This window comes from Solanum verrucosum, unplaced genomic scaffold (assembly GCF_900185275.1).
Source record: "Solanum verrucosum unplaced genomic scaffold, falcon-dt-bn FXZP01000196.1, whole genome shotgun sequence".
Taxonomy (NCBI): Eukaryota; Viridiplantae; Streptophyta; class Magnoliopsida; order Solanales; family Solanaceae; genus Solanum; species Solanum verrucosum.
Genome location: NW_026020420.1, coordinates 3,918,512 through 3,944,371, shown reverse-complemented (window position 1 = coordinate 3,944,371; position 25,860 = coordinate 3,918,512). Strand labels below are relative to the sequence as shown.

The following is a 25,860-nucleotide window of genomic DNA, read 5'->3' as shown; positions in this document are numbered from 1 at the left end:
TACACTCCACCACTAAAAATTATATACTCTAATAATAGCCACTAAAGTAAAAAAACTCAAAAGTTAGAATTCAAATATTATAACTAACAAACAAAATCCGAACCTTTTGGTCGTTAAGAATATGGTAATCACTACGGCGGCGTCAACATCATTTCATATTAACCGTTTTAACCACCGGCGGCGTCCCCCACTTCCCTTTTTCCGTCAGCCGTCGCCCCTAATTTCCTCCATTTCTTCCATTTCTAAATAAAAACTCCATTGATGGACTCGTAAAATAAAAATAAAAAAATAAATTTATAATGTCTTCCATCAACCAACAAGGTAATGCATGAATCGACTAGTTTGGGATTGAGACGTTGTTATTGTTATATTATAGGATTATACATTGTGTATGTAATTTTTATTTTTATTTTTGTGATTCAGGTTCGATGGATCTGGAAATGGGGCTACCTCCGGTCCCACATCCAATTTCGAACATGAATTACGCCGGCGAGCCATCATCGTCGCCGTCGCCACGAGCACCGGCACTTGTGGTGTCACATTCAAGCAAAGCTTTGATTCCATCAAATTCAGGGAAAGCCCTGTTTGTGTCAAATTCAGGGAAAGCATTACTTTTATCGAATTCAGGGAAAAGGATGGATCCAACAGGGAAGAAAAAGTATGTGAAGCAGGTGACAGGGCGACACAACGACACGGAACTGCATCTCGCGGCTCAGCGTGGGGATGTGGGTGCTGTGAGGGATATATTAGGGGAAATTGATGCACAGATGTTGAAAACCATGAGCGGGGCGGAGTTTGATGCAGAGGTTGCTGAGATAAGGGAAGCAATGGTGAATGAGGTAAATGAATTAGGCGAAACGGCGTTGTTTACTGCTGCTGAAAGGGGATATATTGATGTTGTTAAGGAGTTGCTGCCTTATAGTACAAAGGAAGGGATCACAACGAAGAATCGTTCTGGTCTTGATCCCTTGCACATTGCTGCTAATCAAGGTCATCAAGGTAATAAAAAATTGTATATGGATTTGAAGAATCGTTTTTAGTTTTCCTTATCAGTATTATTATTAGTAACTCTCCTACTATTGTATTCTTCGATTTTACTATTATGTTGTTTTCTTTGCTTCATTTACCCTACTAGTTGTCATTGTTATTGTTCTTTTCTCCATTATTTTCTATATGTGCCTCTCTACCGACTACCTTTCACAAGGTAGGGGTAAGGCTGCATACATGTCATCCTATCCAGACCCCACTTATGGAATTACACTGAATATTTTGTTGAATAGATGTTATCATAAAATGATATTTTAGCTTCCAGTTGTCCATCTAAGTATTTGATTTTGTACTTGACAAGGATGGAGATATTTTAGTCAAGCCTAAGAAGTGTACAGTGTTCTAAGCATAAAAGGTAAACAACAAATTAAAACAAACCAAAAAAAAATAAAATCGAGCCCACGGAATTTACTGTGTGTTCATAAGCAATTTAATCCTCTCAAAGTACCCAAGGTGTTGGATTATGTTTTTCCAGGATAGAATGGAATATACCTTTGTTGGAATACTGGTACTTCAAATTCAAGCAAACGATCTGAGGTCAAGAACGAAGCAAATCACTCGACATTGCTTTCTGGTGTCTGAAAACTAGTTTTACAGGAAAAGGCAAAGAAAAAGAATTTATTTAGTCCAAAAGTTGATCAATCAGATCACTCGAATCCAAGGAATTTATAATTTTCATTGCTAACGCGTGGAAAATGTATTTGCAGCTATTGTTAAGTTACTGTTGGAGCATGAGCCAGAGTTGAGCAAGACAGTTGCTCAATCAAATGCAACTCCTCTTGTATCTGCAGCCACAAAAGGGCATACATCAGTTGTCCATGAATTGCTTTCCAAGGATTCTAGCTTGTTAGAGATATCAAGATCTAATGGAAAAAACGCGTTACATTTGTCTGCACGCCAAGGCCACGTGGATATTGTTCAAGCATTGCTGGAAAAGGATCCACAACTGGCAAGAAGAACTGATAAGAAAGGACAGACTGCTCTACACATGGCAGTAAAAGGCGTTAGCTCCGAAGTGGTGAAGTTGCTTCTGCAAGCAGATCCAGCTATTGTAATGCTTCCGGATAAGTTTGGCAATACTGCATTACATATTGCCACGCGGAAAAAGCGGTCAGAGGTAATCACTATTGCTTTGTTTAACTACTTTTGATGGCGTAAAGCTGTGATTCATTGTTCTACCTGGCCTAAGGGTTAAGACCATCTTAATATTTTCTCTCTCAATTTCGGTTTGATTTGATTTGAGCACGCTCAAATTTCGTTTTAGATACATCTGTTGGATGTGATTCATTGTGTCTTACTAGGTGTAGCTAAGATACCATAGGAGTTCAAATTATTACTATGGAGTAACCTTTCTCTCCGCGTCATGTCAAACGCCTTTTATTTAGACGTTGTAGAGATCCCTAAAGCACCTTTTAGACATTCTTGAATAATTTTTAGAGATAATGGTCAAAAACAAATGAACTATCACTTTTTTGTGAGTTTCACACCTCAACTATCAGTTGTTCTATTTTCCCACCTGCACTATCATCATCATCTATGTATTAAAACACACCTCAACGATTAGTTGTTCACGTAGGAATAGGAAACAACCATTAGGTTTCTCTGGATTTTCCATCCTTTTTAAGGATAAGAAGTTGTCAAGCTTTTGACTGTAACATAGCTTGTCAAATGAAACTGGTCTTTATAAGGCACTGGTAATGTTAGGCATTAAAGAATCTGTGGTTTTGAATTTAGCTTTCTATGACTACAGATAGTGCAAGAACTCTTGATGCTCGACGACACAAATGTCAATGCATTGACAAGAGAACACAAAACAGCTCTAGACATAGCTGAAGGTCTTCCTATGTCTGAAGAATCGACAGAACTAAAAGAGTGCTTAACACGTTATGGTGCTTGTAGAGCCAATGAATTGAATCAGCCGCGAGATGAGCTTAGGAAGACTGTGACAGAAATTAAGAAAAATGTTCACTCCCAGCTTGAACAAGCTCGAAAGACTAACAAGAACATGACTGGTATTGCAAAGGAGCTGCAAAAGCTCCACAGAGAAGGAATTAACACTGCTACCAATTCTGTAACTATTGTTGCCTCTCTTTTCGCAACAGTAGCTTTTGCTGCTATATTCACAGTTCCTGGTGGTGATCTTGATTCTGGATACGCTGTGGCGTCCAACACCCCTGCATTTAAGATCTTCTATATCACGAATGCTCTTGCACTCTTCACGTCCTTGGCTGTCGTGGTTGTACAAATCACAGTAGTCAGGGGTGAGACAAAATCAGAAAAAAGGGTTATTGGAGTGATTAACAAACTCATGTGGTTGGCCGCGGTTTTCACTAATCTGGCCTTTGTATCTGCTTCTTATGTAGTTATTGGAAAGCGTAATATATGGGCTGCAATTTTTGTTACAGTTGTAGCAGGGATCATAATGGCAGGGGTTTTAGGTGCCATGACTTATTATGTTGTGAAGTCTAAAAGAACTCGCAAACTCAGGAAGAGGGAGAAGTTTACAAGGACTAGAACCAACTCATTTCACACGGAATTATCCGATTCAGATTTAAATCCAATGTTTGCTCTCTGATTCAAGCTATAGTGGTTTCAGAGTATGTGTGTATGTGTGTGTCATCTCAGACAAGATACGAAGAACACTGATCGGTTGCAGTAGGTCGTTGCTGGAAATACTGAGGCTGCATTTCAGCAGTTTTGTTAACGAACTCGTCTCTGGTAACTGGCTGGAAATATTAATGGTAGATGAAGAGAAGAGAAAGCAATCACAGAAAGATGGTACAAGCACTATTTGCAGAAGGTTTTTGTTTGTGCTAGAAGTGCATAATATTTAAATTTCTACTAACGCAAATATATATATTGTCCCCTATTCTTTTTTCAGTTCTCTTAAATTCTTTTTTGTCGATAAAATTTTGCCTTATTCTTAGTTGGTGTATTTCTTTCTATTTGATCTCAGACCATCATCTTGTTAAGTTAAATGCTGTTTCTTTTCTCAATTTATCGACTGAATATGGAAATTGTGGAAATAAGAAATTCAGAAAACTAAAATGAATATATGATAACGTCTTTTATGTAAAACCATGGCTTCAAAAATGGAGAGAAAAACTCGTACTAAAAATGTAAAGCTATAAAATGAACATATGAACTGTGGCTGTACAAAGGACTCAATGCAACTTGTACAACATCGTGAATTAGAAGGGTAGGTTGGTCGATTACGACACTTGGAGAGAGTGTGTCCTTGTCTTTGGCTTCATCCTGTATGCACTATGCGCAGGGCAATAGGTTACGAGGCAAGTGTGTCCTGGTGCTAAGGGCACTGCCTGCTGATCGGTGCTGTGGCCTGTGGGCACAGGTGTGTGTGACTGGTGGGGCGACATAGTCACAGGCGCACTTGTCAGTTAGCTACACCAGGGGACGGGACAGTCCATGACACCAGGTCAAGAAATCGCCCATGACATTGTTTCATAGCCTGTCTTAGGTAGGAGAATACCTATATCATCGAACTTTCTACATACTGTTTTAACTGATTGTTAGCCTCTCGGGATCTTGTTTAGCAATTCTCCATTTGCACTGACATGAGAAATGATGGTTGAAGGAGGATTTGCATATTTTCACCAATAGTCTCTACAAGAGCAAACACCATTCTTGAAGTGGTGAAAACGATGACGGTCTCTAATGACTATTTCTCTCTCAAAGCTAGCAGAAATCAGCTTCATAGCTGCATGACAATCAGGGCAAATGCGAAGGTTTTTCACCACACGAATGATAGTTGTTTTATCAGTTGCAATAAGTCCGAAAGCAACAGCCATTTTCTCACTGTGGAAGAACAGAGCCTTTTCCTTTTCCTCCTCTTCAACGTCGAAAAATACCTCTCTGGTGCTTGCAACATGGCCTGCCCTCTTCAGTCGTCTATAAATCTCATCTATCATATCATATATTTCTCTGGCTTGAAGGTGTTTTTTCTCTTGGACACCAAATTCGTGTATTACCCCATTAACCTCAATGGAGCTAATCCCTCGCGATTTACCAATGCCTTTTTCCTTCATCAATTTTCGGACCTTTGAGACATCTTCCCACCTTCCTGCATTAGCATATATGTTGGACATAATTGCGAGGTAGCCCCCGTCCTCAAGGTCAAGTTGGATCAAGTGTTCTATCGCCTTTTCAGCAAGCTCAACATTTCTATGTATCTTGCATGCTCCTAGTAAGGCTCCCCAGGCACCCGTGTGTGGCGCATATGGCATAGATTGTATCAAACTATACGCCTCATCTAGCAAACCAGCTCGACCAAGGAGATCAACCATACAACCATAATGCTCCAACTTTGGTGTTAACCCAAACTCCTCAGACATGCCATAAAAGCACTTCTTTCCCTCATCAACCAACCCTGCATGCACACAAGCACACAGAACCCCCAAAATTGTCGCATCATTTGGTCTTTCAGATTCATCTTTCATACGGTAAAAGAAGTTCAATGCAGTTCTACTCTGCCCATTCATCGAGGACCCCATGATCATAGCACTCCAAGCTACAACATCACGTTCAGACATCTTATTGAAGACATCCACAGCACTCCCTAAATCACCACACTTGCAATACATATCCACCAGCGCTGTTCCAATAACAGCATTTAACTCAGAACACCTCCTATCAATATATGAATGCAACCATTTCCCAATTTCCAGAGCTCCAGCTTGTGCACAAGCAGAGAGCAAGCTTGTCAGGGTAACATCATCAGGCGATAAATTCACTCTTTCCATTTCATAGAAGAATCTCATAGCTTCATTAATCCTCCCATCACGTACGAGCCCTCCAATTACCGTATTCCAAGATACCAAATCCCTACAAGGCATTTCATGAAACAATCTTAAGAGACATTCAACTTCACCATTCTTGGCAAGGCAACCTAAAATTGTATTGCACATGAGCAAATCCTTAACAGGAGCTCTATCAAAATACTTTTTCGCTAGCTCCAAGTCCCCAGCTTTGACATACCCCAGGATTAAGGTATGCCAAATTACAAGATCCTTACATGGTATCTTTTCGAACAAATCACGAGCTTTCCCCATGTCATTAAACTTGTTAACATAGCTCGACAACATCGCATACCATGTTACCTCATCTTTATCCGGCAATTCCTCAAAAACTCTCTTCGTCATGTTCAAATCCCCCATAGCAGTATAAAAATCAACCAAACTAGTACCCACAAAGACATCAAAATTGACCCCAATTTTAACAACCTGACCATGAAGACTCACTCCTTTAGCAAACTCCAGTAAACCCGAACAAGCACGAATGGTGAAAGGGTAAGTAAATCTATCAGGCTGTACATTGTTTACCCGCATTTGATCAAAATAATAAAGGGTGTATTTCGGAGAATGATTCTGTTGGAACCCTCTTATGAGTGTATTCCATACAAACGAATTTGGTTCAGACATTTGATCGAACAGTTGGGCTGCATACGACATTAGTCCAAGAGAAGCACAATGGGTGATGAAGTTTCCAACGGCGAAACTGCTGTGATGAAGGCCAGTGCGGAGGAGGTATACATGGAGGGATTTTAGGTGATTCAAAGTGGAGAGCTTGTTGGGAGACTTTAGCAGAGAAAGGGTAAATTGTTTCTGCTGCCATAGCCCACTGCAAGGTCCATTCATTGGCGCCTTGGTGTGGAGTTGGGATCGATTAAATATAGATGTGTGAACTCAAACTCAAAGTATTTCACGAGGCAGTTAAACAAACACATCAAATGAAAAGTTTTGATATCAGTCTTTCATAGTAGTGCATCTATCTTCTTGAAATCGTGGATTTGTATTTAATAATATTGGCATAATGTATATGAGAAATTAAAATATTCTTGACTACGTATTATAGAAGAAATGCAAGTAATGTTGAAGAAAGGAAATTAGAAAGGGGAGACCACATAAAGTACAAGAGGCGCCATTCGATTAATTTTATTTCCTATGCTTTTAATGAAATGACAATGTGAATTGACCACGACTACAAAATCGTTTTTATACACTTGTAATAAGAAAAAAAGTTCACTGCATCCGGCGTTTACATCAAACTAATGACGATAGGACAAGCGTCTTGCATATAAACTTTTGTTATCACAAGTGATATGTACTCTCACTTTAGTATGTATATCTTAGTATTACGTTTCTTAATTTGGTAGAAACATTGGGTGCGAGTAAATATTTTTCCGACCAAAAAATCAGCAGTGGCAACCCCCTCCTTTCAAAGAGCTAGAAGTGATCAAATCAACAGAATAGATCCATCTGTATGGAGACAAAATCTCTACAAGAAATTGATGTCTGAGATGGGCATTTTCCAATAGTTCCATATGTTATAATCTTCCTGCAAACAGAATGAAAATCCAGAAATATGTGACAAAGTGCCTACTTAGTAAACCACAAATTTAGTCAAATGTCCCAGATAAATCAGTAAATGAAACAGTGGTTTGTAATGGAAACTGACTGAAGAAAGAACGGAGACGTATTCATCCAAATAGTCAAAACGATGATGGTGGGGATAAAAACTAACAAGAGATTTTATCATTTGTGCAAATAACACACATTTTGTGGGGAAGATATATAGTTGTCAACTTTCTAAATCTATCGGTGAAGTTAGATGTAAAAAGTCACGGGAATGGAGGGGGTGAACAAGACGAGATGTAGAGAAAATTGAATTCTCTCTAACTTGGATTTATAGGTGTTGAAACAACATAAATAACACACCAATATATGTGAGCCTAATTAAAGGATTGAATATGGTGTTTTTGTTGCAGCATCTGACAATGCTAAACCTTTAACCCCTCATACTCTTCTTTCCATTTTTGGGTCGTTCTGCTTATCTGCCATACCCACAATCCTCCTTCATACGAAGGCATCGCAACACATACATCAAATCAAGATCAAATAAAAGATTTTCCATCCCTTCTTTAAACTCGTCTATCCCTCGATCAACTAGATGGGCCTAGGATAAGGTATAAAAAAAGTGACAGCATTGCATCTATTTCACCCCTAAACTGTATCAATTATCTCCCCTTTTAAGACTTGAATACATGCAAACTAATGAGATGATAATACACGAGAAGATGAGAAATTGCTTCTGACCTGCTCAGCCATGGATGTCGGTGGGAACATGTCATCAACTAGACTGTGCAATGAAGTATAGGATTTCACATCAATTTGGTTATTAATCGACACCTCCCCCTGTGAGTCCACTTAAACATGTTAGCCAAACATTGTACACTAAATTAACAAATCCTGTAGTTGACAACAAAGCATATGGCAGGGATTGCTAACCTTTGGGTTGATTATAAAAATTTTGCCTTTAGGAATTCCAATTTTTCTGTAACTGAATTCATCAGTGTCCCTATTCCCAAACCCTGCATAAAATGGGTTGTAATCTTGTGGGAAAAGTGCTTTGATGTCCTGAAAAGTACAAATAGCATTAGAAAGGACAACCATTAGAAGATACCAAATGGTTGGAGTCCACACGAAGAACTGTCAGCTTGAGGTGCATACCTCTAAACAGGCTATCTTGAATTCATGAGGAGCTCTTCTTATAACTGTCATGATGAAAAGAAGGAAGAAGTAAATCGAATAAGATTACATGTAATCCTTCTTAAAGTAGGAAAATGATTGCCTTCAACATGCATTCAATCGCCACTTTGAAAATGATGACATGGTATCAAATAATAGGCAGAAAAAGAGACAAAAATCTCTACCAAACTGGAACAACGTTTCCATTAGACAATCAGCAAATGCACATGAAGAAAGAGTTATGGAAATTAGGACATCAAAAGAATACAATTGAAGAAATATCGTGCTTAGTGTATTTACTTCCCATCAGATTTAGATTAACTTATAGAGCAGGAATATAATCTGCATACTCCAAGCTAGATCTTTTCCTTTTACAAGAGAAGAGAACATAGCCAAGTCTATGGTGGAGCTAACTATGGCATACAAGCATTCTTTTGCTCAATGGTCGAAAGTCGAAACATATGCAACCATCCACATGAACTCAAAATACTCATGATCCTACCAGAAAAGTAAATACTCCCTCCGTTTCGATTTGTTTGCCTTATTTTGACTTGGCATGAAGTTTAAAAAAGAAAAAACACTTTTGAATCTTGTGGTAGTAAATTAAAGATATGTCAAATATACCAAAATGCCCTTTAATCTTGTGGTCTTAAAATGCCATGTGAAAAGTTGGAATTAAAAAGTTTCTAAAAAAGGAAAGTAGGACAAACAAATTGAAACACAGGGAATAGTAAATTTTCAAGAGGACATATGTTAGATAACCACAAGTACAGAGAGAAATCAACTAAGCCACTTCTTCTTTTTTGGGTGTGGCAAAGCAGCATATAGGCTCTTCAATGTAATCGTCTGCAGAAAATGTCGGTAAACTATTCCATGAGGAAACCAGAGATTTATAATACTTTCAGCATGGACAAACACCAAGAAATATGTCCAACTTTTATGCACCGATCAAGCACTTTGACGCAGACAACAAGCATGAGAAGACATTAGAAGGATACGGCCGTACCTTCTCTATACAACGATGGAAATAAACCATCAGGAGAAATGACAACAGGTCCAGTGGGTAGGGTTTTTCCATCCTACAGAGCATATAACCTTTATAGTCAGAGAGATCTGTTGGATAATCAGACCGCAGAGCAATGACAGGACAACAAAAGTCACATCCAAGAAATTCAAAGTGGCACATACTGTTGAACGACAAGTATCATGAGCAAAATGATCCTCTAAGACTCTTTTTATTCCAAGAAGAAAAGAAACAGACACACACACAGAGGGAGAGAACAATGAATAGTAGGAGAAAAGTACAAGTAATGAAAAGAAAAGGCCAAATTGTGAGAGTTGCGAGTCAAGCTAATCTAAACATCATAAGACCCACTAGATATTTGAAAATGTTTAAGGAGAAATTTCAACCAACTCGTTCCCTGGGATTCAGAAGAATATGTCGCTATAATTCAGAAGCCTAGGACTGGTGTGGCTGATGTCTCATGAATGCATATACTATTACCTGTTTGAGATTGAACAGGAAATTCTTGGTCAGATATGCTTGAACAATAGCACGTGCACTGAGAAAGAGTAGCTGATATCCGTTTTCCTGCAGTTAATAAGCTAAAACATATCAACACTAGTATCCATGATAAACTATTAAGGAAAACTTGGGTCAATATAAGTGAAATAGAAGTGAGGTAAAAAATGTTCAGCATCATTTGTGTCAGACACCCATGCTATTTCATATAAGTCTTCCTTAGGAGATGCAACTGAACTAACGGTGAAAATCCAATCAACAATTAATTGAACTTGAAGCAGTTTAAGAACTGATGGTCAAAATATTAGAAGAATCAAATTTAGACATATTTTGATGATCTATTTACAAAAAGATGGCATAAAACAGATTCCACCACACAATATACTCAGAAATTTGGACAGGAATTCCCACGAACTATTAATTTCCTCAAGGAATGGCATCTCGCCCAGGAATTCTGCATGCTACTTGATACATATTATAAAATGTAGTTGTGTAGAAAAGTAGAGACAGCAGATATCATGATATGGTGGTGTTGATGAATAATCTTAAGCTGGTTCTTAATGTGACTTGTCAGTTGTCACAATCAAAATGGGTAAGCAAACACATGTCCTAGTTAGACACATAATAAATATTACTGTTTTATAGAACTAATGGAGTGTTCAAATGCAAAATCTCGAATGTGGGTCAGAGAAAGAAGTACCTTGATTGCAGAAAAAAGTCTGGCAGTTCCAAAATGTGTCCAGTCCTTCCCAACCAAAGGCATAAACTGACCAAGAACATCGGACCTGGACGATGAAACATGTAGCCCAAAGGTATGTTATCATATATATCCACATCCATAGTCAATTTTGACAATGTGGATTATTACTTTTACTTCTAAAGAAATAATGATCACTAAGCATATTTTTCTCACATAAATCAGATGAAGCTTACAGTAGCGTATTTCTCAATAGGCACCCCAAAAAAATATCTTCTCATTGTTCAACTCAACTACGCATGAATCAGAATTTTTGGTATTTCAGTTCTACTCATTTCCGATAACTTAACACAATCTAACCTTGTCAGACATTAGCCTTTATTGATAGCCTCATAAACTTTTAAGGTTATAGATATTCTTGGGGAAGATATAAGGGTTATAAATGCATTAAGCAATGTTCAACTGAGTTCAGAACTTCTGCTAATCTAGTAACTTAGACAATGCACAATCCATATGTAGTCTAAAAAGAAGAACAAGAATCGTTCCATTTTTTATGCAGCAGTTCAAGAAAATAAAAACTCCCAAGTCCATCCCGATTTATTTGACAGAACTCCTACTTTTATCCATTAAATCTTTAATGACTTCAAAGGACTTTATAAGTTCAAGTATGCAAAAGACAATTTCTAGATAGCATGCACAAACATTCAATTTTGAAGGCCAAAAATTTTAGTGCAAAATCTTACTTGGTAATAGTCCCATCAACATCAGAAATAACAATTTTTGCGTTCCACTTCCACAAGTATATATGGGATTCAACCTGTTTCAGAAAGTTGCTTGAGCAACCAAAATAAGAATACAAAAATACAGTAGATCACGTCATTAGAACAAAATATTTTGATTGAAAGAAAGACGACAAACCTTTTGCTCCCCTAGGACTCGGGTTGAGAAAATGAAAGTTACCACATTCTGCCCCTCCTTCAAGTTTAAAGATGTGATTTGACTGGAAGTGGGAATATTTGTTCTCACGAGTTGCAACTGAGGAGATTCCTTGCCTCCTTGAGCGATTGCTGTTTGTTCTATAGGCTGGTACACAGAACCAGATTCAGAATCAACAAAGACCTCTTCATTTGATGAACTACAGTTACTTTTCTCAAGTGTCTTAACCCTTCTAAATGGATTTGGCCAGAGAGTCCATCGTCTTCCAGAAGGAACTGAAGAGATCTCACTACCATCCTCTCCTGATTTTGAGGTCTCCCCCAACTCCACAGGTATGAAATCAGCACATTCAACAGGCAGTTCCATATCACATTCGGCCATGGCAAGAATGATAGGAGCAGCTCTATCCCACAAAATATAGTTTCCTCGAATTCTGACAACTAAGTTTTTGTTCTTGATTATGGATTCTGAAGAACTTCTGAATTCCTCCTCAGATATGTAATTTGCATCAAAGGCTTCTCTAGCAGCACTAGAACCCATTCCAGCATGAAGCAAGCTGCCACAAAGAGATATCTCTACTCCTGTCACTATTACTAAAAGTGTGCGAAATTAGTGAGAATTTGCAATAAATCAAAAAATAAATGAGAGTCTGCAATTGTATTCAACAACAAGAGGGACCCCCCATTTGTGCTGAATCAGCTTTTGTACCTTTAAGAAAAGCTTCTATAAGATGCTTCACATTTTCACATTGCATACATTCATCTGGTTCTTGCTGGCCACTCTGTATTGCTTCAGTTGCTAAAGATACATCATTCTTTTTCTCAGGGTGTTTATCACTAACAACCTGATGGTCTATTGAGCCATCAGAACCATTAGAATCCATCACTGATTCGCCTTGCGGAAGGGTTTTAGCAGGATTTAACGAACTGCTGTCTCCCAGTTTCCCAGGAGGCTTCTTTTCTAAATCGTCAACGACTTCCTGGATCTTCACAGGAGAAACCACATCTGGCTGATTTACCTCATTCTCAACATGTGTGCCAGACGCTTGGAGCTCCAAACAGCTGTTGGACACTGCATTCTTCTTAATGACACATGATGTAATCTCCAGATTGCCATTTTCCTGGTTCTTGACGTCCAGATTCACTGGATATTGACCATCTACTTCAGAAACATCTGTCTGGTGCTCAACCTTACTGCTCTCTTTTTTCACATCGCAAGCGTCTGCAGGAGCAACTTTTGGTGACGCCTGATAACTCAGATACTCATTAGCCCATGTAGCTTCACCTGAGATGAACTCTGAGTTACTATCAGAAAAATCTGTCCCCTGACCAGGACCTAGATGAAACCTAGGCGTGTCTAATTTGACATCTTCCACATTCATTTCAGATGATAAGATGGGTGCTTTCAATATATGGCCATCCACACTCACCATAACAACTTCAGAACTGGAGTCCTGTGATTCCAGGACCTCCTCAACATTATCTGCGTTCTCACATCTGCTGGAACTAAGTTCTGCTACAGCCGAATCCTCCAAAGAAGATTGTTCGTCCAGAAACTCATAGGATCTCCTGTCACCATCGGAATCTCCCCCGTCTAATCGTTCTATACCCAATGTCACATCTTCATCTCGCGATGAAAACTCAGCTTTATTAGAGTCATTATCCTCCTTTACACCTTCGTTATTGTTCACATTATCAAGATCACTAGTATCCACTTCTTCCTTTTTAGCAGAATCCCTTATATCCCCATTCACATTATCAGCAACAACCTCTCTGATAAAATAAGCTTCACCCGAATTATCAAGATACATATGAAAATCAGCTTCTACACCGTTAACTTCAATTCGAACCACTTTTTCTGCCCCTTTAAGTACACCCTGAAATTTACCAAATCGAACATGCCAAGGGGTACTCCTAAAAGTCTCATCATTCTGCTTCACGACAATTATATCAACTGCTCCACCAAAAGGGTGAAATGGGGTAGCAACTGAATACACACCCTGTGTTATAAAGCTACTAACTTTACCAACCACATTCATTTGCACCCCTCAAAAACTCAAAACCCCAGATACAAAATTATCGAAAACTCCAATTATTTAAACCTACAATGTAATTTTCTTCGTAAATCAAAAAACAACCCAATCCACAATCTGCATGGAATCAAATAATAGCAATGTGTGATCATACATGTTACAAATTCAAAATACCCAAATCACATAAATTTTATATCTATAAGCTTCAAAATACAAAACCCAAATGAAATTTTTCGATACAAATGCATGAGAATGAACGATTCATGAAAATAATTTTTTTAAAAAACTATAAAAACTTACAGATGGAAATTTTCAATGTGACAAAAATTGAATGTAGCCCAGAAAATCTTCAAGCTCCAATTATATAAGTGGATCAATTCGAAATTGATCTCACCGCTTAATGGGGTTGAAGAAAGAAGAAGAAGAAAATAATATACCCGAAAATTCTTTCTCTTCGAATTTTTTGTTTTATACTTGCTCTGTGTGATTTATGTGGCACTTAATTCAAACTATATACAAAATTTGGATCACCATTTTAAAATATATTTCCATCATATTAATATAAAAAGAATTATAATTATATATATTTAACTTTAACTTTAAAAAATATTAAATTGATTTAAACCATAAGTTAATTAAGCATAATAGATGATAAATATTTTAATTTGATTTTTACTAGTTGCACATCTAGATATCTCAAATGATCTCCACACTAGCATCGAATGTCTATGAAACATAATAAAAATTTATTGAGGAATCTAAATGTGCATTCTCAAAAGAGAGAAGTATTGAAAACACTAGCTTTAAAAACACCTTCTTTTTTCTATGACAAGAAAAATTCGCAATTGCTAGCCTTTGGGTGAGCACAGGGTAAAGTTCCCGCTCCTATGCAATAACTCGCAAACCACACAGGAGAGGTAACCCGCACTAAGCAAGTTGGGTGCGACGAGCTCGATCCAGAAGGCAAATATTTTGCTTTCGTTGGCAAAGGCAAAGGGGTTTCGAACTTGAGACCTCCAACATGAAAGTCTCAAGCCCAAAATAATGGCCACTCTGAGGGGTAATACACCTTTTTACTTAACTAATTGAAGTTAAATATTTTTCGATCTTACAACATGAGTGAAATACACCCCATTTTTAATACTTTTTTTATTTTTTATTAAGAGTCGCATGTTGCTCCAAGAGTTTGAGATCATTTGTTGTGTCATATGCCAAATTGATGATGTATCTAAGTTTAATTAGTTAAAATAAATTAATATTTTTTAAGACTATTATACTTCAAAATTAAAACTAATAATTTGTGATAAATTCAGAAGTCTTTTTAATACTTCTCCCTTGTCAAAACTCAAATGTTTAGCTATTTTTGGGATATAATTAGTTGTGATACAGATAGAGATGTAACGTCAAAGATTTTTCTGCAAAAGGGTTGATGAGGAATTGAATGAATTTTTGGGGAAAACCAAACCAACCAGTCATAAATTCCTATGTTTATTTTTGTCAGAATTATCTCAAAGGATCACATAACACATCACTTCCATCGAAAACTTATATACTCGGGGCGTATAAAATCCAAAATAATAAGTAAAAGTGAAAGGATGAAATAAAATTTTAAAGAAAAATAAATGTTAGATATTTGTATGATTATAAATTATTTTATTCAAGATAAAAAAAATTAAAGCTAAATTGTTTTTGATTATAAAGTTTGAAGCTTCAAGTTTCAAATTTTGGGATTCACCAAACGAACTTCATTTTGAATAAATAGAATAGGGGAAAAGGTTAAAAATATCTCTCAACTTTTATTTATTAGTTGATTTTATTCTACCATTAAAATAAAGTTGTTCTTACTCTTGTCGTCTACAAATTTATCATTTGTACCCTTCAATTGGATGAAAAGCCCCAGATCAAATAAAATTATCCAATTTCGATTAAAATGACTCGATTTCTTTTTTTTAATACTCAATCCATCAAACCAAATAAATTCATATATACAAAATTAAAACCCCAGACGCATCTCTCTAAGAGAGATGGGTTTGTAGTTTTAATTGGTAGGAATTCATTTGGTTTAGTGGTCGGATTCAAATTAAAAGAGAAAATCGAATGATTTTAATTGAAATTGGATAATTTTAGTTAATTTAGGGCTTTTCATCCAATTAAAGGGTACAAATGATAAGTATAGTAGAATAAAAACAACTTCATTTAACGGTAAGGATAAAGTCAACTAATAAATGAAAGTTGATAGATATTTTTGACCCTTTTCCCAATAGAGTATTATTTTATAGAGTACATTTCGAGAAGTTCATATTTCGAATTTGAGAGATTTTGATACAACAATGAGATGAATTTGGGTGATTTTTGGGAAACATTCAAATATTGAGATGAACTTAGATGAAGGAACCAATCTAGTCGTAGTGATATGATTGAAATTTCTTATCTTTAATAAAAGATCTCGAAATTAAACTTTTAAAAAAAAAAATTATTAAAAATATCACCTCTAAAAATGAATTCTACAATACATAAATTTAAATTATTTGAGTCAATACGGATACAAGGGGAAAAAAAAGTCTTGAAGGATGTGAAACTATAAGATAACTTGTAGTTAACTATGGATAGCTGGTCTCGTGTTCTAGAAGGTGAAATCCAACTCAACTTGGTAAGGCTTATGTAATTCTTATAACTTCCATTCCGATTTATATGATATTTTTTTACTATTTAACATTTAAATAATATAAATTTTGATCATTTTTAAAAATATTCCTTTTTATAATATGGGCAATTGCAACTTATATAATTTTTTTAATATCAAAATTTTGATTTTAAAAGATTAAATAAATTTAATTTAATTTAAATTAATTTTAAAGATTAATCTAATTAATTTTTTATAAGCAAAAAGTGCCATACATATTGAGAGAAAGGTAGTATTTAAGTATTCCATATGTCTCAATTTACATGTGGTACAGTTATAATTTCATGATTCAGATTTGTTAACTTTAATTATGAACTTGGGCATAAAAGCTTTAAGTTTTTTAAAATAAAAAATATTATATACTTGAAAATCATGTAAAAGACTATGAATCACAATAATTTCTTAGCTTAAAATACTTAAAACACATATAAAGGAATTCCAATAATTTATTTATTTTTAACTCTCACAATTTTATATATGTCATATAAGAGCCCGGTTGGCATTGTTGTTGGGAGCTCAGAAGCACTTATTTTGAGATTATTATTTTTTTGAAAAATTAGGTGTTCGGCGAACCTGTAAACCTGCTTTTTAAATGGAAGCTGAAGCAGTTTTCTATTATTGGGAAGAAGCTATAAATTTCTGCTTCTTAAAAAAAGCAGAAGCAGAAAATTATTTCTTTCAAGATTAAAATGTCCCTTCCATATATATATATATATCTTATTAATTAATTAACATATCTCATATGTTTGGTTAAGTTCCATTTAATAATTTTATTTTTTATTGTTATATAATAAATTTTATATTTTATTTTATGTTTATGTATTATTTTTTACGTATTATTATACAGAATTAGAAAAAGAAAAGAAAAGAAGGTAACAACAATATTTTTGTAAGATTAGAAAAAAAGAAAAAAAAATATCAATTAAAGATTTCAACCCTTCAAAAAATGTATAATATTGATAGAAAAATTGAATATGAGCATTTTAATTTAATAAAAATAAAAATTTAATCTATTTTTTTTGTAACAGATGTTTAAACTAGTTTCTCCCTATAGAATAATCTTAGTATTAAAAGCATAATAATACTTGTCCTTAATCGTAATTTGACTCTCAAAAGCATATTTAAAAAAGATCAGCCGAACACAATTTGCTTATAAAAAACATTTTTCAAATGAATTAGCCAAAAACAAATTATTTTTTTCAAAAAAACTTTTCTGAAAAGTTATTTTAAAAAAGTATTTCTAAAAATAAAAATAATTTTTAGCGGCAATACCAACATGCTTCTAAATCAAGAAAGAAAGAGTATTTTTTCAACATGTGTAAAATTAGGTACAAACTAATTAGGAATTAGGATATACTAGCAACTAATTTAATCCTATTTCGAACTTACCATTTCCAGCTGAAAATAATCAAAATTTCGTAGTAATATATTAGTTATTAAATCTCAATATAATATACATGGATTCGTACATGTGATGTAATTGTTTAGGTACATTTCATGCATGATCCTTTTATGAGTATATTTTTGTCCTAATTTACGTTCCATCACTTAAATATTGAATAATTATCGATTTAATTTCGATTGTGAATTCGAACATAAAAATTTTTAAATAAAATTTACAAGCTGGAGACGAAATGTCGGAAATGGAGATGATAATGTCAATTAGGGCTGTGTATCAGATGATTTGATTCAGGTTTAAAGTTTATCAATTTGACTTATCAATTTATAGATAGTGGCGGAGTCAGGAATTTCACGAAGGGTGTCCAGAAATTGCACAACAAAAGGTATTTTTGAAAAAAGGGAAAAAATTGTTGCTAGTGAACAAAAGGTCTTTTTAAAAAGTTAAAAAGAAGTTGTTCGAACACGCGACCACTAACTCATTCAAGGTGTTTGAAACACCTTAAAAAGGTCTAAAACCACTGGGCTATAACAACCTATTGTGTCAAGGGTGTCCAAAATATGTTATTTAATCATTTCGTGTATCATTTTACTTGTATATACGGTATTTTTTTCCGACAAAGGGTGTCCAATTGGACACCCTAAATTGCATGTGTCTACACAAGTGTTTATAGATTCTTTAAATATTAGTTTATCGATTATTAATTTATTAGTTATGATTGATTTAGGTGTTAAAATTTCAAAAACAAAAAATAATAACTGAAATCACTTTTAAATAAATGAAAAACCATTGAACCATGCATACAAGTTGACATCTTGCATCTAGTGTAATAGCAAACACTGATACTTTGTAGAATAAACAAGAGTTTGAGACAGTCAAAACTAAAAATATGAAACTAAACCTTAAGTCAAGAACTTTATACATCAAATGGTATAAATGTAATATGTACATAATGAAAATTTATGGGACTCTGCAAGCTGCAAAACGTGTTCAATTCTGATTGTGATCCTACAAGGCGTATTCAATTTCGATTAGGATTCTTGGAGGCTACTCAACCCTAAATTTTAGTTCATGCATATATAAATGATATTATATTCCCTGAAAGAGGCATCTTGAATATTCCACAAATTTATGAAATATTCATAAGGAGATCAAATTCAAATCATCATAGTTTGAGAAATACGTCACAAACGGCTCTCGAATCATGGATAAATCTTATGAGAAGAATCAAGGGATAAACAGATTTGTACCTGCAATGTTTATCAATAAGATTATGTTTTTTTTTTATATTTTATTTATGATTGTAATTTATTTTTTGTCACTTTATAAAATTTATTGCAAACACTAATAACCCAATATAAAAACGAATATCAAAACTGTTATCGAAACTATTAAACCAATAACTTTTTTTATATGGGTTATTGGTTTCGATTTTGTTTTGAACAACCCTACCATCAATATAAAATTTATTTTCTCTTGCAAATTCAGAAAAAATATTCTTTTGAATTTTAGTATTTAGAACGTATTTTCCAACCTAAGATATTATTCTTTAAAACATTTTGACCAAGTAATCATAATTTATTTTTTGTTGAAAAATCCATATCAAACACACCAAATCGATATTTACAATTTAGTTTGACTTTATTAGAATAATAACGTAAATATTTTTCTTATAAATTTCCTATAGTTTACTTCACAATAAAGACTACTATAGTTACCTTTTTTCTCCAAACAAGATCTAGATCTAACACAAAAGGCTAATTTCGTCATTTCCTTAATATCTTCCCCTAAATTTCACTCTTTATTCATTTCATTTCAGTCCCTAACCTTATTTTCTCCTACTCCTAAAATCCCCTCAATTCTCTTTTCCGGCCCGTTATCCTCGCCGGCATTGACGTCCTCCTCCGTGAACCACCATTGACCCGCCGCACTCGCCGGCGTTTCCATTTTTCCAAAATGACGAAATTACCCCTCCCCTTCCTCCTTCTCCTCCTCTGTCTTGTCTCGTTCACCACCGGCGAGATAAAAAACCTGAAAATCTCCTCCGATCCACGTGCAATGATCCTCTTCGAGCGGTTCGGGTTTACACATACGGGTCAAGCCGCCATTAGCGTCTCCTCCGTCTCTGTTATCTCTACCTTAGCTACGCCGGACCCTTCACGGCTTGGGTTTTTTCTCTTATCGGAAGAAGCGCTTATTCAAGTTCTTCTTGAACTTCAACAAAACCCTACATTTTGTGTTCTACATTCCAAATTCATCAATTCGTTGTTTACTTTCCGTGATCTTTCTCCACCCCCAAATTCTTCGTTTAACCGATCTTACCCTGTTACTTCTCCTAATGAATACTCTCTCTTCTTTGCGAATTGTGCTCCTGAATCGAAAGTATCCATGGATGTTCGTACGGAACTGTATAATCTAGATAATCAAGTGAAGGATTATCTTTCTGCTGGTCTTACTCAGCTTCCCACGTTGTATTTTCTGTTTTCCTTTGTGTATATTGGGTTTTTGGGGTTGTGGCTGTCTGTATGTATTCGTAATAAGAAATCTGTTCATCGGATTCATATGCTTATGGCTGCTTTAGTTGTAATGAAGGCAATGAATTTGATTTTCGCTGCGGAGGATAAGCATTATGTTAAGGTTACTGGTACTGCTCATGGTTGGGATGTGTTGTTTTACATTTTTCAGTCGATTCGTGTTGTTTTGCTTTTTACTGTGATTGTTTTGATTGGTACTGGGTGGTCGTTTTTGAAGCCATTTTTGCAAGAGAGGGAGAAGAAAGTGTTGATGATTGTGATCCCGCTTCAGGTTTTGGCTAATGTGGCATCAGTTGTGATTGGTGAAACGGGTCCGTTTATTAGGGATTGGGTGACTTGGAATCAGGTGTTTTTGATTGTTGATATTATTTGTTGTTGTGCTATTATCTTCCCTATTGTTTGGTCGATTAGGTCGTTGAGGGAGACATCAAAGACTGATGGGAAGGCTGCAAGGAATTTGTCAAAATTGACTTTGTTTAGGCAGTTTTATATTGTGGTGATCGGATACTTGTACTTCACTAGGATTGTTGTGTTCGCATTGAGGACAATTGCTGCATATAAGTACCAATGGGTGGCAAATGCTGCCGAGGAGATAGCCAGTCTAGCGTTCTACATGGTGATGTTTTACATGTTTAGGCCAGAGGAGAAGAATGAGTACTTTGTTCTTGACGAGGAGGAAGAAGAGGCTGCAGAAATGGCTCTTCGAGATGAGGAGTTTGAGCTGTGAAGTTAAGTTCAGTGGAAGGTGTCCTGTCATTTATGCAGTTTGCAGCCTAACACTGTGAGTTCACTGAAGTGATAGTTAGGTTTGCTGGGATGAATTATCATTTACTGTTCTTTTACTTTTTCATTTTTATTAAACAATATTTTGGTCTGTAGTAATAGTACTGTAATCATGGAACAGCGGTTTGCATTTTTGGATATCGATAGTTCTTTCATTGGACGTGTTATGTAAACCTCATTTTCATTGATATAGTGCTTTATCATGATCTTCCCTTGTTGGTCTGTACTCCCTCTGGCTGGTCATGTGCTTGAATATGAAATTGTTAAGTTTGTTGTTTTCCATTGAGAAATTAGTCTAGCTATGCTTATGTAGGTTCAATTGAATGGTAATGGCCTTGCTGTCTGTCCTGTTATGGCCATTTTGTTCCATGTTCTGTTGTTTACTTCATGGTATGCCATCACTCTAGACTGACTTTCTGAGGTGTGATATTCGGTCTGTAGTAATAGCACTGTAGCTATGAGCAATATGGTGTCTGTGTCCTATTTCTGAGATGTGATATTTTAATCTTTCTTAGTAATAGAACGTGTTTTATCTTATAAAGCATTTTACATAAACAATGAGGAGTAACAATCGGTGGGGCATAGGCCAAAGAACTTACTATCAAAGAATCCGTGGAAGAGAATAATAGATTAGGGATAGTATAGTGGTGGGAATTCTTTTTTTATTTGTTGGCTAGACCATTCAGATATAAGGCTTAAGGAAACATGATGCAATAGAGTACATTTATTGACGTGCTGCTATTCCTCAGGATAATTCTGCCTCTGTGTGAGAAAGTGTTCAACTGACTTTTACGTTTTTTCTCTTTGATCTTCTACAGTAGAAAGCTGGCTAAATCAAACAATATTGACTTGGAAACAAGAGTGGTAATATAGTTAGGTGTTTTCTGCATGTTGTGTTAGATGAATTTGTGGGGGGTCATTGCTCATTTGTTGTCAGCATATGTGAGCGTTGTCATACCTCCTTTTTGCTATCTTATCTGTTTTCCTTATCAAAATACAAATGTCATTAGATATCTAGTGATAGTTTATTAGATGGAACAGGTTCAAAAAACAGAAAGCACCATTACAACCTTGTTTACTTTTCAAAGTTTTTTGCTCAATTGATCCCGATGCTCATTCATACATTGATACATAGACCATCGTGGTAGATGAGATCGCATGGAACTTCTGGCTTGACTTGCACTTTTCTGATTGCTTCCTTTACTTTTTCTTGCTGATATGGTTTCTTTAGATGGCGATAGTGCATATGCAGCTGAAAATGGCAGCATCGTACTTGTTTTCACTTCCTGATAGCTAATGAATTTTGTTTTTCCCCATCCGTCTCTCTTTGCTCTTTGCTTATTTTGCGACACTTTCTTAGTTATTTTATGAATGGACATAAACACTCTTTTTCTTTTGAAATTCAGTTATTACTATTCTCCTAGTGAGTCTTCTGGTGAGCGCCAGTCATCGAACATAGCCTGTTTGTTGCCTAGGGCACTTATTCTAGCACTAATAACTTAAACAGAAATGATAACTTCTGAGTTCTGACCATAGAGGGCTTCTTTATTGTTTGAATATATTTTTACTTTTGATGGATTAGGGATTTTGATCATCTGGACTTCAATATTAGGCATGTCTCACTCTTTGTTTTGGTGTTACAAGATAATCTTGATATATAGGTAAAAACTTGGAAGCATATCAAATACTCCCTCTGTCCCTAATTACTTGTTCACTTTTGAATCGACATACCTATTAAGAAAACAATTATTGACATAGTGAGTCTATCATTTTATCCCTATTAATTATGAAGTGGATGAATTAAAAATTTAAGATTTTCAAAAAGTTCTACCGTTTTCAAAGTAATTAATTGGGGGTATAATAGGTAAAAAAAAATTTGTCCTTTCTTGATTTGTTAAAATGGACAAGTAATTAGGGACAACTAAAAAGGAAAAAATGGATAAGTAATTAGGGGCAGGGGGAGTAGTAAACAAGGTTGAAACTTCCAAGAAAAAAAAAACACAATCCTTAGAGTGAACTGACTATATTCCAAACCGACAAAGGTGAACAAGTATAGTATACTAGGGCGCTTGAGAGAACCATGTCGAAGGAATTCGACAAAATGACCCCGTAACTTGATGAGAAAGGGTACGATCATTATCAGCTCATACTTCTTGATGCCTACACATTGAAAGTGAAATTTGGGAACAAGAAAGCCCCACCTAATGGAAAATGGGATATTTGATCCTCTTTAAAATGTCTATTATTTGCTCTAACTAGTTGTTTGCTTTTGGTTAAGAGTATAAAAAGGCCATAACTTTTTATTCCCACGCCATGCGAATTTGGATTAGTTAAAGCCTCAAAGCAAGTAACAAATATCGAGTTGGAAAAAAAAAACCAAGCATGAATATCACTAGCTTAAATACTTAATCTAACACAAGCATGTAATTGACCCAACTAGAGAAGAATCCACACTAGTATTTTACTTTACCTATGTCGACTTGACACCTCTCTTATTTAAATGCATTCGTTAGAAGTTTATGTTACTAAACTAATTTTATTAATTATGGTTTGAAAATCTAAATTTGACTATTAATACTTTATATAGTTATTTAATAGTAAAAGTAAGATTGAAAGCAACTACAGTAATATATATTTTTTAATTTGCTAAAATAATAATCTTTTTTTCTTTTTGTATATATAAAAACCAAGTAAAATGAAATGGATGTAGTACATAATCTCTCTAATTATAAGAAGACTTGCTATTTATTGTTTACCAACAATGAGTAGCACGATACTCCTTCCGTCCACGTTTAATTGTAATGTTGCGCTTTTCAAAAGTCAATTCAATTAATTTTCAAAGTTAAATTAGATTACATTAATTCGATATTTTAAACAAAAAATTTAGATATTCAAAAACTATATTGAAAGTACTATAAATTGTAATTTTTTGCATATCAATATGATGAAAAAATACATAGTACTATATTAGTCAAAATTCTTGTTGTTTGACTCTAAAAGAGGAAACCATGACAATTAAAGGAGACGGAGGGAGAAATTAATTTTCTTTTCTCTTCTTTCTTCTGGACAATTCATTGAAGTTTTCCACATTTGATTATGAATATCAATAAATTCCACAAATATTTTATTTCATTATTTATATTAAAATAATGAAATTAGCTATTTCATATATATATCTATATATCCCAACAACCAAACAATCCTTTAAATAATAACCCACTCTCCACTCATATGCTCAATATTTATTTTTCTAAAACTGTTTTTAAAGTCAACCTAATTCTTTTTAAGTAAATTAATTTGCATGATTAAAGCACTTTCACCGCTAATAATGTGAACTTATTACTATAAAGTACAGCACACATGGAGCATTATCCCACTAATATCGATGTCCACATTTTCCATGCCTCACACTATTTTCACATTCTATATAATATTAGTTTTTTCTCTCAATTTATATGATATATTTTTATTAGTTTAAAATAAATGATATTTTTTAGGGAAAAAATATTAATATCTCCCTAGACTATGATCCAAATTCCAGAAATACACATTAACTAAATTAAGGTCCTATTATCCCTAAACTCATTTTATTTGTAATTTGTACACCTTTTTGGCTTACGTGACATTCAAATATCTCCCACGCACCTTAACTGCGTGAAGCCATGGGGTGTGCCACATTAGCCAAAAAGTGTACAATATTATATTTAAAAGGAGTTCAGCGGGTAATAAGACCTTAGTTTAGTTAATGTGTGTCTCTGAGATTTCGGTCATAGTCTAGGGATACTTATGCTTTCTCCCATATTTTTTATATTGAGTTAATTATTAAAAAGCATACATTTAAATTATTATATATTTGCCAGTTTCATACTCTAATTATTCATTGTTCAATTTATCAATATAAAAACTATCACCTTTTTGTAGAGTCATAGTTTAATTATGATTTTCTTCATTATTTGAGAATAAGATTAATTCAGTATTAAATTGTGTTTTAATTAAAAAAAACTGATAACTCAAATTGTTAAAGAGAATAATGGATAATCAAAATAAAATAATAGTTTAAATACTCCTTTTTGACCGTTAATCCTTTTATACTTAATAATTTGACTTTAAAAAAATTATTTTATTTTTAGTGAGATGATTTATTGATAAATAATATTTCTATATATATTTAGATTTGGATTATTTCACAAATCTCCTTAAGACGGAAGAGGGAGTATATAATAACCTCTTTGTTCTGACAACTGTCTTTCATTCCCATTACACACAACAACAAAAGAAAAGGTGAAAACAAAAATTTCACTGAAATGGCGGAGTTTCTGAAGATGAATTCTCCGGCGATATACGGCGGCAGAAGACGGCAGCTCTGGCAGTCTCCTAGGGTGGTAGACTCCGTCTCCTGCCGCCAGCTGTACTTGAGAAGCGCTTATACGTTCTCGAGAAAAGAAACTGTTCCTCAAAAAACTAAGAAGTGTCTCGGAAAAGTCAGAGAAAGAGTGGCGAACGGCGGCAAAAAGAAGGGGAAAATCGGTCGGAGACGGCGGCGCGTGAGGAGTTTCACGGCGGTGAGGAGAGTGAAGAAAATTTGTTGTGCGGCGTTGTGCGGTGTTTTCCGAAAGCTGTTAGCGTGTACTGCTACTGTTGATGTTGTCGATCATGAAAGTTAAAAAAAAAAGTCAGTGTTAG

General features: G+C 34.9%; 5 protein-coding genes across 6 annotated transcripts; 3 read left to right on the top strand and 2 right to left on the bottom strand.

The window, feature by feature from the left end:
• The first annotated feature begins 271 nt into the window (after positions 1–271).
• On the top strand, positions 272–3,698 carry LOC125807014 (ankyrin repeat-containing protein ITN1-like). Its single transcript, XM_049486765.1, has 4 exons — positions 272–321; positions 424–999; positions 1,755–2,164; positions 2,798–3,698. The coding sequence occupies exons 1-4, from the start codon at positions 300–302 to the stop codon at positions 3,620–3,622; spliced, it is 1,833 nt and encodes a 610-aa protein (XP_049342722.1). The 5' UTR covers positions 272–299; the 3' UTR covers positions 3,623–3,698.
• On the bottom strand, positions 3,669–6,701 carry LOC125806959 (pentatricopeptide repeat-containing protein At2g29760, chloroplastic-like). The gene is made up of 2 exons (XM_049486710.1): positions 4,686–6,701; positions 3,669–3,773 (listed from the first exon to the last, which is right to left on the bottom strand). Exons 1-2 carry the CDS (start codon positions 6,699–6,701, stop codon positions 3,669–3,671), a joined length of 2,121 nt encoding a protein of 706 aa, XP_049342667.1.
• A 487-nt stretch (positions 6,702–7,188) lies between these two features.
• On the bottom strand, positions 7,189–13,885 carry LOC125806978 (phosphatidate phosphatase PAH1-like). Of its 2 annotated transcripts, none has more exons than XM_049486727.1 (10): positions 12,455–13,885; positions 11,729–12,339; positions 11,554–11,627; positions 10,814–10,898; positions 10,096–10,182; positions 9,598–9,670; positions 8,574–8,617; positions 8,352–8,480; positions 8,160–8,258; positions 7,189–7,401 (listed from the first exon to the last, which is right to left on the bottom strand). In XM_049486727.1, the coding sequence occupies exons 1-10, from the start codon at positions 13,782–13,784 to the stop codon at positions 7,342–7,344; spliced, it is 2,592 nt and encodes an 863-aa protein (XP_049342684.1). In that variant the 5' UTR covers positions 13,785–13,885; the 3' UTR covers positions 7,189–7,341. The 2 variants fall into 2 exon arrangements, with proteins under 2 accessions (XP_049342684.1, XP_049342686.1); XM_049486729.1 differs by having other exon boundaries at positions 11,729–12,333.
• Positions 13,886–19,588: 5,703 nt separating this feature from the next.
• Positions 19,589–21,337, top strand: LOC125841029 (protein CANDIDATE G-PROTEIN COUPLED RECEPTOR 7-like). The gene has a single exon (XM_049520022.1). It carries the CDS (start codon positions 19,817–19,819, stop codon positions 21,119–21,121), a length of 1,305 nt encoding a protein of 434 aa, XP_049375979.1. The 5' UTR covers positions 19,589–19,816; the 3' UTR covers positions 21,122–21,337.
• Positions 21,338–25,448: 4,111 nt separating this feature from the next.
• Positions 25,449–25,860, top strand: LOC125806813 (uncharacterized). The gene has a single exon (XM_049486563.1). The coding sequence runs from the start codon at positions 25,482–25,484 to the stop codon at positions 25,839–25,841; it is 360 nt and encodes a 119-aa protein (XP_049342520.1). The 5' UTR covers positions 25,449–25,481; the 3' UTR covers positions 25,842–25,860.